We start from the raw sequence: 16,069 nt of genomic DNA on the forward strand, positions 1-16,069 counted from the left end.
TGCCCTCGTTGTCTTCTTTGTGGACGCCTGTGACACCATGCTGGTCTGTCTCCCAGCTCTTTGGGTAGCTTATCTCCACCAACTTGGAGAATACTGGGCATATATTATTGGTCTAGACCTCCACGTAGGTCCATAGTGACTATTTTCCTAAGGATGGCCACAGAAAGAGAGTCATTTTGGTTCTCCTGCGTCCCGGTGGACAAACTAGGCGGTGGGCACAACATCCACGTCTCTGGCACTCCCCTGGGACCGCCACTGTACCCCTTCCCTCTCCTGATCCTTCCCTCAATGGCCAGCTCCTCCCCTCGACGGCGAGGAGAGGGGGCGTCAGGGGGCGGGGCGCCGTGCGGGCGGAGGGGAGGGGGCGTCGGGGGCGTGGTTTGGCGGCCGCGGTGGCGCGCGAGGGCTCGGAGGTACGGGGCGCGCGCGGCTCCGGCTCGGGACGCCTCGGGCTCGGGCTGCGGCTGCTGCAGCGGCCCCGGCGCTCCGGTCCGCGCTCCCGCTCGTCCGTGCGCCTTGAATCTCGCAGCTCCCTTGCCGCCCGCCACGATGGGAGCCCGCCCGCGACCTCTGCTCAGCACTCTGCTGTTGCCGCTACTGGCCGGTGAGTCTCCCGAGAACCAGGGGTACAGAGCTAGGCTTTGAGAAGCGCGGTAGTCCCGGGAGCTGGAAGGGCCCTGGAGAGGTGGGCTGGGCGATTGGGGCAGTGGAGAGGCTCGCTGGGAGTTTGGGGATCCGGGGTTGGCGACGCCCCCGTGCGCGCGCGGTGCCCTGGGGCGCGGGGACGCGTTTGCTGCGAGTTCTCCCGGCCAGTCCGCCCGCTCGATCCGAGAGTTTGCTCGAGCGTTGTCCGGAGTCGCCAGCTCCCGAGCTCTGCTGGGGAGCTCCTTTTTGGGGAACAGCGCCCTCCCATCCCGTGAGAGGGTGCCGACACCCTGGGAATGTCCCGGGCCTTGGAGTCCAGGTGAGGGAGACCAGCCTGGGTCCCGATCCCGACCGACCTGACCTAGGGCGCGCCTGGCGCAGAGCTTTGTTACCTATACCGGCCGGACGCGCCTGGCTCCCTCCCTGAAAGTTCCGGGGCAAAGCTGGAACCCCAGATGGCCCTGCCCGTGAGGGCAGGTTAGATTGAGGGGTGCCTCATCTCCTCAAACTAGGCCCGAGCCTTGAGCCCACTCGGTGCCAGGGTCGTATCCCGGGAGTGTAGGGTCCCAAGCTGTAGTAGTGACTAATGTGTTGAAGGCCTCTGCCAAAATCGGGCATGGCCGGCTTGCCAAGGTGCGGACGGGCTTTGCTCTGCTGTTTCCTGGATTTCCATCCTGTCGGTGCTCTGGGAGGAAAGAAATATCTGTCTTCCTAAGGGCAGAAACGCAAAAAAAGAGCTCAACTCTGGCTTTTAGTGGAGGGCCTATGTACTTTGATGAGGGTGTGGCCCACATCTCCAGGGCAAACAAGGGGCACCACATCCTGCAGATTATTAGTTCCTGGCTGATCACACCTGAGAGTCAGTCGCCACTAAAGGTGTTGGAAGTGATTTAACCGGAAATCGCCACGCTACTCAAATAACCCATTCTGCTGGTCCCAGTCAGCAAGGACCCAATGAAGGCTCCTCACCTTAGGAGACAACAACCCCGTCTGTGGTGTTCGGTCAAACAGCCCTCTTTAGGGGGGACATTCTGCCCATTCTGTCTTAGGTGATCACCTAACCATTCCTTTAAAGAGTGCCAGCCTGGAGGACAGGGGCAGGGAATTGTCTGCTGACATCTCCCTGACCAGCTGTTGAGGGTTTCGGAGCCAGAGAATGCAAGTCTCTCCCACTCCAGTTATATATATTTAAAAAAAAAAAAAAGAGGTAAGCAGAATCCAGAAAGAACCCGTCCTGGGAATTCCTAGCTGGTGTTCTGTATATGTGTGGTAGTTACTGCTCATGGTGAAGTCCCACATCTGCTCCCGGAGGAAGTATGGAAGTTTTTTTTTTTTCTTTTAAACACAGCCAGGATGAGGGTGCAGCCATATGGGCAAGCGGCCCCAGCTCACAGGCCTCCTGGGCTGCCTGGTGGGTTTTGGTGTGTGGCTCTGCTGGCTGTGGCTGGCTTTGCTCCTCTGGTTCATCTTTATGAAGTCTGACGGAGATGGGGCCCTGGCAACACAGTTGCTGAATTTCTTCTCTGAGGACTCTGAACTTCAGCGATGGGTGTCCTGGGGAGGGGGTGTGTGAGCCGGAAGTTGGTCAGGAGGGAGTTGGAAGTATCTTGTGCTCTGCAAAGAAACATTTTAATGAGGGCCTTCAATCAGTTCTAGCAAACGTGCCTTGGTGTGGAACCTGTCCATGTGCTGTGGCGCCTGCTGTTCTGGGGAAGTCCAGGGACTCTGCCCACCCCAGATGCATGTCTTCAGGGGGCAAGGCTTTCTTTAATAGATCACAGTACGTTTTTCCTTCTCGTTTAACAGTGTCATTAACTGAAGTTGTAGGCAGACCTCGATGTTAATAAGGCTGGGGCTAGGGACCTAGCCTGGTCAGATTTCTGGATTAAACCATTTTGAAGTTTGGGTAATTAAGCTGTAAATGTCTGACTTACTTTCCAAACCTTGAGATCCCTGGTGTGATAAATACCCGGTGGAGGAAGAGAAGGCTTAAGGTTTGGAACCTAGAATCCCCCCCCCCCCCCCGCCACCATTTTTGAAGACAGAGTGTTTTTATATGCTCTCAGACTGGCCCTAGACTCATTGTGCAACCCTCTCTGGACTAAAACTCATGATTCTCCAGCCTCAGCCTCCTCAATTGTGAGACGAGAGAATAGGAGGTCCACACCTGGCCAAACCCGGGATTCTTTTCTGTGTTGTTGTTAAATTATTTGTTACATTTATTTGTGTGTATATGTGCACACATGATTACATATGTCACGGCATACTTGTGAGGGTCAGAAGACTGGAATCTGTTCTCTCACTATGTGGGTCACAGGGACGACACTCAGTCTGTCATGCTTGGTGGCAGGTACCTCTACCTGCTAACCCACCTTTGGCCGGATGTAATTTGTACCTGCCCCTCTTTCCAGTCCTGGTCCTTGGATCGCCAGGTTTTTGCATCTCTGGAAGCTGAATCCTCACTTTCTGGGATCTGCTGTTCTAAGGACTGGATTCCCAACATGCTGCAGCCTGTAATTCAGACCTGGTACTTGCTTCTGTCAGTGGTGGCTTTAGCAGTTGGAGGGCGAGGCTAACCCTTCACATCTCTCATGTGTGTGTGTGTGTGTGTGTGTGTGTGTGCGCGCGCATGGGGGGTGTCAGAGCAGCAGTGACTCATGGCAGAGCTTAGGCTACGATGCTCCTGTGATCTAGACACGTTTCTTTTTCTCTTCACTCTTTCTTATTTTGATTTCAAGACAGGGTTTCTCTGTGTAGCTCGGGCTGTCCTGGACTCCTCCTGTTCCCGTGCCCTGGAACAAGCCTCTGCCTTGTGAGTGCTGGGATTGAAGGTGTGCGCGTGCGCCACCACCCCTGTATTTCCGTCTTTACAGTTATCTTCAACAATAAACAACCAGCAGCTGGCCTGTTTGCCATCTCCTAAAACATCCTGTGTTCTCCACCCTAGGCCATGCACTCTTGTGTGTGGCTTGCCTCTGCCCACCTCGCTTCTGTGTGGCCCGCCTCTGCAACTTCCGAGATCCCCAGAGTCTCCTGGACCCCGTACTGGCCTTGGCCTTGCTGTGTAGCCAAGGATGCCCTCCTGCCTATTGAATTACAGGTGTGCCACTGTGCCCAGTTTTATTCAGTACTGGGGTTGAAATCAAGGGCTCCCAGCATGCTAGGCAAGCAGTCTACTGACTGAGCTCCCATAGGCTCTCTCATCCTTAAGGTATCGTCTAGATTTTCGTCCCAGCTGGATTTCCCCTTGTAGAACTCCTTTAGCTCGGAATCTTATTTATGGTGGGTCCTTACCCAGGTCCATTAGAAAAGGGGAGGAAAGGGGAATGAATGGCCAGGTGGGGGGAAGGTCTGTGTGTCCAGTTCATCACAGCGCAATCAAGGGGCCAGACTCTCTTTCCCTGTTCCTGGTTGGCTTTTCTGATTTTTGATGTGGTGTTTCTGGGCTTTGACAGCCGCCTCCCGTGCAGAGCTGCCCTGCCCCGAGAGGGTATGGATGGAGAAACTAATGCAGCGATTGTGCGGCCAGACAGCCTGCAGCTTTGTTCCTCTGAAGAAAGCCCCAAGCCAGGTGACATCAGCATCCCCGAGTGAATAAGTCAGAATCATAAACTGGTTTCTTTTTGTGGGCTAGGCTGATTCCGACTCACGATTTTCTTTCTTGAGCCCCTCAAGTGCCAGGAGAACGGGGCTGCGAGAGCGTGTTCAGCTGCTGTGTGCATTTCCATGAGATCTCAGGAGTCATGTGTTGGCATTCTTCCTATATAATAGGACTTCAAAAACTGGGCTTTCCTGTGGCAACCGTGTAAGAGGGGCCAACTTTGTATAGTATGTGAAGATTTTAAAACACGTATTAAGTAATTTTGTTTCTCTGAATACTTACTGCCATGATTCATGCATTTATTATTTTGCTGTTCGTTTGTTTACTTATTTGTTTATTCATTGTATTTGTGGATGAATTTGTGGAGGTCAGAGGGCAATTTTTGGGATTTGGCCGTCTCCTTCCACCATGTGACCCTGAGGGATTAGCGCTCAGGTCATGTGGATTGGCCACAAGTGTCTTTACCCACTGGGCCATCTCTCCTGCTCCTGGTTTGTAAATTTTAAGATTACTGAACTTTGGGTTTAATTTGAATTTGATTTTCTTAAGAAACTTATATATGCCAACTCTGGGAGGTTTATAACATTAAATAATATGAGTTTTAACTTCTTTTAGAATTACTGCTTTTCCTGAAGGCGTTGTGTCTTTTTTTTTACATCAAGGAAAGCTGTTGAAGGGCCCTTCTCAGGACCCATTTGGTTCATAGAGGGGAGCTTTGCCGCTGGCTTCAACAGCTGCTGTGTTGTTAGGACTCACGCTTTCATATTGGGAATTCGGGGTGGGGGTGGGGGGGGTTGTGTGAGTTTGTATTTAAGCCCTCAGAACTTCTGGGAGTCTCATCTGGGAAGGAGGGTTCACTGGTTACGACTGGAGCCAAGAGCAGTTTAGGGCCAGGGCCTTAGGCTTAGCTGCTTTCCTGAGGAAGAAAGGGTGTAAGCAGGGTTGGGTATCCCTGGTCTCAACTCCCTCTGGTTTCTCTAACCTCAGTAGCCGCCCCTCTATTGCTGTGCCCGGGCACTAGCTCTGGCTGGAGCCATGTGGCTGGCTTACAGGCTGGGCTGCGGTTGCGGGTTCAGGCCCTCACTTGCCCTGGAGATGCTGCCCACCCCGCTCCTCCATTCTTCTCTGGCGCCCATCTGCTTAGCAGGGAAGCCCTACCATTATGGCCTGCTGGATTAGCCTTCCATCCTGGGCTTCTCCAAGTTCACCCCTGCTGAGCCCCCTGGGCTTCAGTGGAGCTGGTGGTGGAGCTGGCGCTGCCGGCCGCCGTTGCCGATGCCGCAGCTAATCAGCAGCTGAGGAAACCCTCTGCAAGTGTCACTTTTTCCGTTTCCTGCTCAGGAATGCTGCTTCTGCCGCACTGGGCAGGCTGTCTGTAGGGCTGCATGCTTCCCGTTGGCTTGCCATGTTCTTGTCTCCCTGCCTGCCTGGACTGAGCATGCCTGGAGTGGGAAGCACAGAGGCGTGGACTCTTACCTGCTAGGTGTCCTGCATGGTCCTTGTCCATCCTCCTGGAAGCTCAGGCCATGAATTATCAGGGTGTGTATAACCTTTCTTAAGTGTACACGGAACTTCTGAAAATGGGGTTGCAGATTGTGTGGTAGGGATCCTGAGGTGGGGTGGCTCTCACAAGCGTATGGTGAAGAGCAAGGCAAGTGTGTGGATCCGGGGAGGTAAGTAACTCAAGTTGTTTATTAAAATTTGAGTTGCCTAGGCCTTACTACCGTCAATCAGAAATATTGGGGGAGGGACACGAAAGGCTTTTTTTTCTTCTTTTCTTTATTAGATTATATTGTAATTTTTGAATAGCCAATCCAGATTTCAAAGGGTAATTGCGTTTATAAAGAGCTTGTTAGAAAATTCTTACATCGAGTAGAGGGAAAGATTCTTTCACTTTACCTATCTATTTGTTTTTGTTACTATTATTATTATGTATACAATATTCTTTCTGCGTGTATGCCTGCAGGCCAGAAGAGGGCACCAGACCTCATTACAGATGGTTGTGAGCCACCATGTGGTTGCTGGGAATTGAACTCAGGACCTTTGGAAGAGCAGGCAATGCTCTTAACCACTGAGCCATCTATTCAGCCCCCTCTATTTGTTTTTTTTTTTAAAGAGGGTTTCCTCTGTGTAGCTCTGGCTGTCCTAGAACTCTCTCTGTAGACCAGACTGGCCTCGAACTCAGAGATTCTCCTGTCTCTGTCTCTGTCCTCCCAAGTTCTGGAATTAATGACAAGCGCCACCACATGAGACAGATCTTTTTTTCTTTCTTTCTTTTTAAATATTTATTTATTTGCTTATTATGTATACAGTGTTCTGTCTACATGTATGCCTGTAGGCCAGAAGAGGGCACCAGACCTCATTATAGATGGTTGTGAGCCACCATGTGGTTGCCGGGAATTGAACTCAGGACCTTTGGAAGAGCAGGCAATGCTCTTAACCACTGAGCCATCTCTCCAGCCCCAGATCTTTCTTTTTTGAAGACAGGGTTTCTCTGTGTTACAAACAGTTCTGGCTGTCCTGAAATTCACTTCGTAGACCAGACTGGCCTCAAACTCACAGAGATCCGCCTCTCTCTGCCTCCCAAGTGCTGGGATTAAAGGCATCACCGCCGCCCAGCTGAGACAAGGGTATTATTAATAGGCCAGGCAAGCCTCAAGCTTGCTCTGTAGCTCAGGCTGACTTCAAACTCAGTGTTGGGATTTTAAGCATGTACTATCATGTCTGTCTAGGAAAGGGGATTTGTCAGTCCAGAGTGGGGGTCTGTTGGTCTTGAGGGGGCTTGGGAGGAGGAGAATGTAAATGGTTACAGTATCTGAATGTCTTCTAAGGCTGGAGGTGACTTGGGGCAGCCAGGAGCCGGGGAGGAGACAAGATGGAAAAGTGTAAGCCATCTCTAAGGCGATGGAAGGTGGTGGTGGTTCACACCTTTAATCCCAGCACTTGGGAGACAGAAGCAGGCGAATCTCATGAGTTTGAGGCCAGCCTGGTCTACAGAGTGAGTTCCAGGACAGCCAGGGCTATGTTGTGAGACCCTATCTTGAAAAACCAAAACATAACAAAAGCAAAAGAAAGGTGGTGGATGTTTATCAGGTGAAATATAATGAAAGACACCATTTGGTTAAGTACTGAGTAGAACATTCTGGAATGTATGGGACACCAAGTCCAAGAAGTAGCAGGAGCAAATGCAGTGGGAGGGCCTTGGAGAGGAGAGAGGAAAGAGCTGACGTAGCGGCAGTCACGGACTTAGACTGCTGTTAAGGCGTCAGATGGGCTCTGAAAACTTGGGTGGCTCTTTGCCACGATTACATAGCTTCTCTGTGTGGCGAAGGGAAGAACTACTTGCTGACGCTGGAACCTATTTTCCACACTCTGATCCTCCACTACTGCTGCATAAACCGCACTGGCCATGAACTGGTTAACCTTTCTGAGCCTCAGTTTCCCTGTCTGTGTGGTGGCATCACCCTGGTCACTGTTAACCCACCTAGCAATCCTTGAGGCGTACAGGGGGCTAATGTCTGGAAGCAGCTCCTGGCCCGTTCTGAGGGCTGCAAACCTTTCCTGGCTGTTAGGGTCAGTGTCCAGCTCCTGGCCCGTCCTGAGGGATGCCAACCTTTCTCGACTGTTAGGGTCAGTGTCCTTGTTTTGCAGCACAGTTTCTTTGTTTTATTTTTTTGTGGCACTGGGGTGGAACTCGGGCCTCGTGATTGCCAGGCAAATGCTCAGAAGGGGTCACCACTGTGTTGTACCCCAGCCCCAAAGCATGATTTTTCTAAACAGGTTTCAACATTCCAATTGCAGTTTAGAAATGTGGGCACAGCCACTATTTCCTGGTGGGAACGCCTCTCTGACCCCGTCCTAAGGCATTACTGGTTCAGGGCCACCATCTCTGTCAGCATGCTGAGGTTCACCCAGGAGTTGTTATTCTGGCTTCTTGCAGCCCAGAAAGATGCTAACGGTACCCAAAGGAAGGACTTCTGTCATCAGTGGCTCTGTGGGTTTCCCTAGTCAGCGGCTCTGTGCCCAAGGAGGTGGGAGGTGCTTTGTGGTCAGGGATGGAGGCCTCCAGTAGGAGTGAGACTCCTATACTTGGCCTCTCCTTCAGGGGACATACTGGCTCTTTTGTGTCCCTCTTCTTGGGAGTAGGGGTGGAGGTGAAGCACAGGGAGGAGGGTGCACGTATACTCTGGGGACTGCTGAGGTGTCCCCGCAGCCAGCCTCAATGGCGCCTCTGTGTGTATTCGAAATGGGTGTCTATGGCTGGGGCGGTAGCTCAGTGGAAGGACACTTGCCTGTCACACACAGGGCTTTGGGTTAGACTCCTAACACTGCAAAGAAAAAGGAAAGAAAGAAAGTCTTTGGGGGTCCTCCCTTGCAGGTGAATGTAACCCTGGAGGAGAGCGCTGGACTTTGGCTCGTTTGTGTTTTGCTGTTAGCACGCTTGCCGGGCATTTTGAGTGGCGCACAATGGTCCAGAGTTACTCATGGCTGTCCAGTTGGAACATAGGATGATTTCAGTGACCTGTCCACAGATGTTTTAGAGGAGCCCTCCTGACCGTTGGCCTGACATACAATGTGAAATGGGTACTAACACCTAAAGCCTATAATAGAGACTCCTGGGTGGGGTCCTGGGGCTGACCGTCTCTGTCGGGAGCTTCTGAGGCCCAGGCTTATTGGCTCCTCTCCTGCCGGAAGATTTTGCTGCCTGGCAGATGCGGGCTTCTAACTTCCTGTGATAATGGCACAGAAAGCTGGCTGAGTCTGGAGAAGCAGCTTGGAGATTATCTCACATTCTGCTCTACAGCCTCAGGCTTCCCCTTCTCTCCCTGGGGACAGGCAATATACTGACAGCAGAGGAATTCGTGAGGAGGTGTTTGCTGCAGTCTTAAATGTGGGCTTTGAGGGTTCCAGCTCGGGATCTTGGGGATACCCATGCCTTCTGAGCCTGGGAGACATGCGTTCGAGGAGATGTTTGGTGGGAGAGTTGTTAATTTTTTAAATGCCTTTTTAGTTGTTTGATGTGTGCTTGTGAGCACGGGCTTGTGTCATGGAGTGATGGACTGCTTGTGGGATTCAGTTTTCTCCTTCCTATATGATGGTCCCAGGGACGGAATTCGGCTTGTCAGGCTTGACAGCAGGTATCTCGACTCTGAGCTGCTCACTGCCTTAGCGCTATTTTGAGACAGTCTCAAGTAGCCCATGCTCGCTTGGCTTGAATCCGCTGTGTAGCTGGGGTTGATCGTAAATGCCAGATCCTCCTGCCTCTGCCTCCCAAGTGCTGGGATGACTTGTATGTTACCATTTCCAGGTGAAGAGCTCTTTAGGTGGGGAGAAAATTGAGAGCCTTTCTTTGAACACGGGCCCAAATATTTACCTGGTTAGTCCCCTTTTCATCTGAAGTAGGCCTTGAAGTCAAGAAAGGCCTCATCTGTAACAGCCCCAAACTGCACCCTACTTTTTACAGACTGTCTTCTTCACCACTGCTGACACTGAGTCCTTACCAAGGCTCAATGTAGGTCAGACAAGGGTGGCTTTGGAGGGGTGAGTATGCACTTGACAGGTAAACTGAGGCACATAAATGTCTGCTCAGCACTGAAAAGGCAGGTAAGGGATAAAAAGTTGAGGCCAGAAATCCAAGTCTCAGCTGTTCCCTGGGTACAGTCATTGTTACCAGAAGCTATGAAACGGAGGAGGTCTGCGGACGGGATTTTGCAAGCAGCGTAAGAGGACTCTGCCGCAGAGAGTGGAGTCCGTTTTGTTCTTGCTGGACAAAGAGTGTATGAAGAAATCCCTTCCTGGAGAGATCTTTCAGACTTGGCCTTGGAGATTTCCACCTCCTCCCTGCTTTGTGTATCAGACAATGGGGGTAAGACTTTTCAGCGACCCATTTGGAGGTCTGTGTAGATCTTAGATGCTCTAAGAGCTCCAGGCAGAGGCTGTGGTGCACAGGTCTGGGACGCCGTCCTGAGCACTGTGCTTTACTCTTTGCTCACGCATCCTTTTCTCTCCTGTTGCTTGTGGAAGGCCAAGGCTGTAGGATGCTGCCGCACTCCAGACCATGACTGCTTGCTAGGAGTGCACCTTGGGCTACGCTGGCTAGATAGCTGGGCTAGATACCGTACAGGCGGTCTGGGAGTCTGGGAGTCGAGTCACCGAGTCACCCGGGCCGTAGGTACAGTGCTCCGAGGCACACCTAGCAGGGGCCTGGTGACTTCAGAGTTGAGCCTTTAGACCTTAGTGAGAGTCAAGGTTGGACCAAAGGCTCCGATGATGTTCTGGGAGATAACAGGCTATGTGCCAGGAAGTTCCCTCCTCAGCTGAGCCTTTGCCGTCTAGAGGATTCTGCTGAGGTTTGCCCTTGGCGTCTGAAATTCTTACGTTCAACCAGGAAGCAGATATTCTGTGCTGTAAAGTAGCAACTCTGGGGGTCTGATCTGCTGGTTAGTCCACCTCTTAGAAAAACAAAGCCGAGCTGTTTCCCAGTTCAGGAAAGGCTCCTTCAGACCAGGGGTCCTTAGAAGAGATGACAGGTTAGGGTGGGTGACATTTGAGAGTCCGTGTCTGTTCCCTGCCACCTGAAAACAAAGCCCATTAAAAACAAAGAACACCTTGTCTTGCGGACAAGAAAGGAAGTGCTGGGGGCCTTATTCCAGCCATAAAGAACCCTTCATTTTCCCACTTTGGTTAATTTAAGAGATTAAACCAATCATTAAACACATCGACTTAAAAAAATACTTAGTTTAGAAAACAACATGGGGAGACTGATGTGAGCGTCCCAGCTGCCCTGGGGAACTTGGGGAGCCGCAGAGGGCCCGAGGAACCTTCTCTCCCTGCCTTTTCCAAACAAGAGGCTTACATTTAGTAAACATTCAGCCTAATTTTGACAGTGACCCTATTTGCTTCGTGGTTTTTGTTTTTGGTGGTGGAAGGTTTGCCTCTCTGTTGCTGTGGAAGAGGATGAGGTGCTGGAGCTTGTTCTCAGCCTCCCGTGCCTGCCTCTCCAGCCTTCTTTGTCTCCAGGGCCCTTTGAAGATGGGCCTGCTCTGTCTCCAGGCAGCAATTTTAGGCGAGTCTCTACTTGGGCCTTCCCACGAGATTTCCCTTTTCCAGGCGCTCCAGTGCTGCTGTGAGCGACCCAAGGGGCAGGAGAGCGTGGGCCCGGTCTAGCCCGGGCGAGGGTGGCACCCCTCTCCGCCGTTCCCACTCTGCCCGGATCAAAGGAGCCTCCTCAGGGAGCAGGGAAGTACCTCACCCAATAGCCCCACCAGTGAGTAAACAGCCAGGGCCTCTCTAAGCTTTTGAAGCGCGGTGCTTCAGGCCCGGAGGAATGCAGAACATTGCATTTTAGGGGTGGACTTAGGTTTCCACTGCTTTCGGTATTTGCAGATTTGAAACAAATGCCCTCATTTAGCAGCAGGCAGGCCGGGCAGTAAACGGGGCTGTTTCAGGGCGTTTATGGCGGTCACAGGTATTTGTGGAGAGAGGGACCCCAGCAGGTCTGGGAGAGATAGAAGGTTTATGGTTAGGTGGGTTGGCTAAAGATCCCGGCCAGGTCTCTGGTGGAGGAGTGTCCTTAGGTGGGCTTGCCATAAAAAGTTTTGCAGTCTTCTGCCCCTCCAGGAAGTATCTGTCTGGCAGACAAAGAGGTTTGGGAGGGTGTTTATCCCCTGGGGCTGATGCTAAGGGCCCCATCCCTCTCGCTTAGCTGCCAAAGTATCAGGTTTCCAATGAACCCTTCCTCCTCTCGCTCTCAGGACTTGAAAGGATCGTTAAATGTGCTTTATATATAGTAAGTTGGCTGAGAAGTCCCCCAGCTTCCAGCCAGCTCTGCCGGGAGGGAGGCGCTAGCCAAACCTGTTTCCCTTTTGTTGTTGCTGGAAGTAGAATCTGCAAAGGTGCAACTGAGAGAGGACCTGGTATTTAACAGGGCCAAACCAGTGTCGTTGGCCTTTGATGGGCGGCTCACCCGCAAGGGTCTGTGGGAGCGCCCGCCCACCCTGCAGCACCAAGGAAAATGCAGAAATCTGTTCAGGAACTGAGCCCTGGCTCCATGGTTTCTTTTAATAGCTTTTCTTTTTATATATTTGTGGGGAGGGAGACGAGCGGGGAGCTTTGCTTGCCCCAACGTGCGTGTAGGTCAGACAATAACCAAGCAGCCAGTTTTCTCCTTGTGCCAAGGGTTCCAGGGACTGAACTCATGGCTCACACAGCAAGCGCCTTTACGGGCTGAGCCATCTTGTTGGTCTTCGCTCCATGGTGTCTTTACTAAGAGACCAACTTACTGTTGGGTGATGGACCTAGCAGCCCAGTCCCAGTGGAGCTGAGAGAGATGGTCCAGATAGGAAGGACCTCTGTGTGAGTGACCTAGTGAGGGCAGGAAAGGGAAGGGTGATGGATTTATAGGCTGTTTTTGTCCCCACCCTCTAATGACTTTGAATAGAAGCTGTTTCCTCTAATCTGACAGGTAAGTAACAAGTGAGGCTGAAAACCTGAGGCTTCCTCTAAAGGTGTGTGCGTGCGCGTGTGTGCCCTCACTGTGTGTGCGCGTGTGTTTGTGTGTGTATGAGTGTGCGTGCGCACACGTGTGTGTATGTGTGCGTATGCGTGTGTGGTGTCTGTTAGTGTGTATATGAGAGAGAGACACACACAGACAGACAGATAGGCCAGACAGCACTGAAGCCCCCAGAATCATGAGATGTCCAGCCAAGGAAATGGGTGTTTCCTAAGCCAGCAAAACCATTTGTTAAGGAAAGATTCAACCTGTGACTGCAATCTTCGTTTTAAAAGCTGGGCTGTTCCTAGCGGTGACTGGAGACTCGTTCCAGCAATGACTGTCCTGTGGGTGAGTTAGGACAGAGTGAGAACAGAGTAATCAGTAAACAAGTCAGGGCTTCAGAGAGGGGCTCAGAGAGGTCCAGGAGGAGCATCGGGGAGTACACGTCTGGAGACCTGAAGAAGGCCTGCCTAAGGCAGGCAGGAGGTTGCCCCTTGGCTCCCTGTGGTCACACTTGTGTGGGGTTGACCTTGACAGAGCTGGTACTGTTTTGGGTGCCCAATCTATTGGATTGTATCTTTACTACTTTAAGGAAAGATAGCCCAAAAACTCAGGAAGGGTGTGTCCTGGGGGGTCATACATGTGTTATGCACATGAGGCAAATGCTCCACCACTGCTCCGTACCCTCAGCCCTTCTGGAAACTCATGGGGTGGATTGCTTACATTTTAAAAAAGCGTTTACATTCGTTTTTATTGGTGATACTGGGGATGAAACCTGGAATCTTCCTCATGCCACACAAGCAAGTCACCACTGAACTACATCCGGCCTCACTAAGTTGCCTGGGTTGACCTTGAACTCACCGTTTGTCCAGGCAAGCCCTAATGTGTAATTCTCCTTCCTCGGTCTCCTGAGTATCTGGAGATACAGGCCTGTGCCACTAGGTTTATTTCCTACTGAAATTCTTAGCTTGGTTGAGTTCTGATTCACATAATGAAGAGATGGATGGGTTGTGGGGTGAAAAGAGAAAGGTGGCCCTTTTGTCTGAGTGTCAAGACCAGAACGCGGTCACTTCAGTGAGGCTTGGGTTCTTCACCAAATGAAGGGTTTCAGGATGGGTTCTTTCTGTTGGTTTCAGAATTCTACCTCTGGGAAGGTGTTCCCCAGTAGGAAAGGGGGTGATTAGGTCACCTGGAAGGGAAGCATGTAGCATACTGTTCTAGGGCCCAGGAGACCTGGAGTGCGGATGTGTGTATGTTGGGGTGCATGCATGTGGAGGCCACAAGGGCCCGCTGAGCCGTCTGCTCTATTCTGCCTTATTCCCTTGACGCGGGGTCTCTCACTGAAACTGGCTCTCAGCATGTTTTTATCAAGGCAGGCTGGTTAGCGATTCTCCTCTCTCTCATCCAGAGCAAGGGTTATAAGTGTGCAGCTATGGCCAGCTTTAAAAATTATAGTGGCCGGACATGGTGGTGCACTGCTTTAATCTCAGCACTGTGGATCTCTGTGAGTTCCAGACCAGCCAAGGCTACACAGAGAAACTCTGCCTCAGAAAACCAATAAACAAACAAGCAAATAAATAAGCAATTGAAAGGTGCTGGGGTGTCGTGTCTGCACTAAGCTGTCTCTGTAGCATTAGGAGAGTTTTGAAGATGCTCTGTCCCAATCACAGAGGTGGAGGTTTCTGTGCGCGTTCCCTGTGATGCCCTTGGATGACTGACAGCTTACTTTTGGAGTACTTCTAAAACAGTGGGAAGTCAGCAAGCCTGGACTGCAGAGTGAGTTCAAGCCGAGACTGGGTAGCGTGGTAAGACCATGTCAACATCAAAAGAACACTGAAAATACAGCTAAATGGGGGGACTCTTGCGTAGCACTGTGAGGTATGGGGTTCAGTTTCCCATAAACAAAACCAAAATCAAACAAGGTCAGCAGTGTTCAGTGGGCCCTCAGCCTCCATGGGCACTGGTGCCCAGCCCATTATAGTGAATGGCATGGAGGGATGTGGGGTGTAGCTCATTAGCATAGTGCTTTTCAGTGCATGGTAAACAAGGCCCTGGGGTCATCCCCTAGCTCTGCCAACCAAACCAACCAGCTAGGAAAAAAAAAAAAAGTAAAAATAAATGCCATGGTTTTTGCATTGGGCTTGTGCAGTCTCTTGTGGATTTTAAACCCTGTCTAGATCACTTCTATTATCTAATACAATGGAGTCATTATACTGCATTGTTCAGAGGTATTATCAAAGGACCTTTTTTTGTTTGTTTTTTGAGTAACCTTGGCTGTTCTGGAATTTTCTGTATAGACCATGCTGACAGCCTCACAGATATCTGCTCTCTCTCTCTCTCTGTCTCTCTCTCTCTCTCTCTGTGTGTGTGTGTGTGTGTGTGTGTGTGTATGTATGTATGCTTGTGTGTATTACTGCTGAGTAAAGAAGCATTTAGAAAAATGCAGCTGTTAGGAGCACTTGTTGCTCTTGCAGAGGACCAGCGCCCACATGGCAGCTCACAGCCATCAGGAGCTCCAACTCCAGGGGCTCTGACACTCTCTTTTCACTGTGTGCCAGGCATGCAATGGTACACGCATATCTGTGGCGGCAAAACACTTACAAGCATAAAATAATAAAATAAATAAACCTAAAAAAAAATCTCTGTGAGGTGGGTTGAATCCGCAGGTATAGATTGCTAACACTGAAGACCCTGTACCTCTTTATTCAAAGATTTGCTTATTTTTATGTGTGTGAGCAGTTTGCATGGAGGTATGTATGTGCACTACATGCACGCCTGATGCCTGAGGAGGCTAGAAGATCCCCTAGAACTGAAGTTATAGGCAGTTGTGAGCTGCCACGTGGGTGCTGGGAACCGAACCTGGGTCCTCTGCAACAGCAGCAAGTGCTCTTAACCACCGAGCCATCTCTCCGCTACCACCACTCTTTAAAATTTTTTTTGAATTCAAGGTCACAGGTGGCCTGACTGGGGCTCACAGTGTAGCCAAGGATGGCCTTGAGCCCTGCTCTTCTTCTACCTCCCTAATTCTGGGATTACAGGTGTGTAGTACCTACCATGCCTGGTTTGTAAAGTGCTGAGTGGGAACCCAGAGCTTCCAGCAGGCTACCTGCTGCCTTTCTCAAGCCATCTACCAGCTGAGCTGCGCCCTCTGCCCAGAAGCTCTTTTTGTCTGACCACGCCAGGCTGTGGATCCTTAGCTGTCCTGAGTTCAACTAGCTGCCTATTTTAGGTCTAGTGAGCCTGTTGCCTCCTGTACATCAGCGACTAGGAGAGGCCAGGAGAATTTGGGTGGACGTCTGTGGATCTCCTGCCAGCTGCTGCTGCCATAG

The 16,069-nt window shown here is 51.1% G+C and overlaps 1 protein-coding gene across 1 annotated transcript in view; it reads left to right on the plus strand.

The window, feature by feature from the left end:
• Positions 1 to 410: 410 nt before the first annotated feature.
• Ptk7 (protein tyrosine kinase 7 (inactive)) overlaps positions 411 to 16,069 on the plus strand; it is a 63,645-nt gene continuing 47,986 nt past the window's right edge. Inside the window, exon 1 of the mRNA XM_048445306.3 lies at positions 411 to 604. Within this exon, the coding sequence (XP_048301263.3) occupies positions 550 to 604 (55 nt within the window). The 5' untranslated portion in view covers positions 411 to 549. The remainder of the gene's footprint in view (positions 605 to 16,069) is intronic.

This window comes from Myodes glareolus, chromosome 18, assembly GCF_982192425.1.
Source record: "Myodes glareolus chromosome 18, mMyoGla1.1, whole genome shotgun sequence".
Taxonomy (NCBI): domain Eukaryota; kingdom Metazoa; phylum Chordata; class Mammalia; order Rodentia; family Cricetidae; genus Myodes; species Myodes glareolus.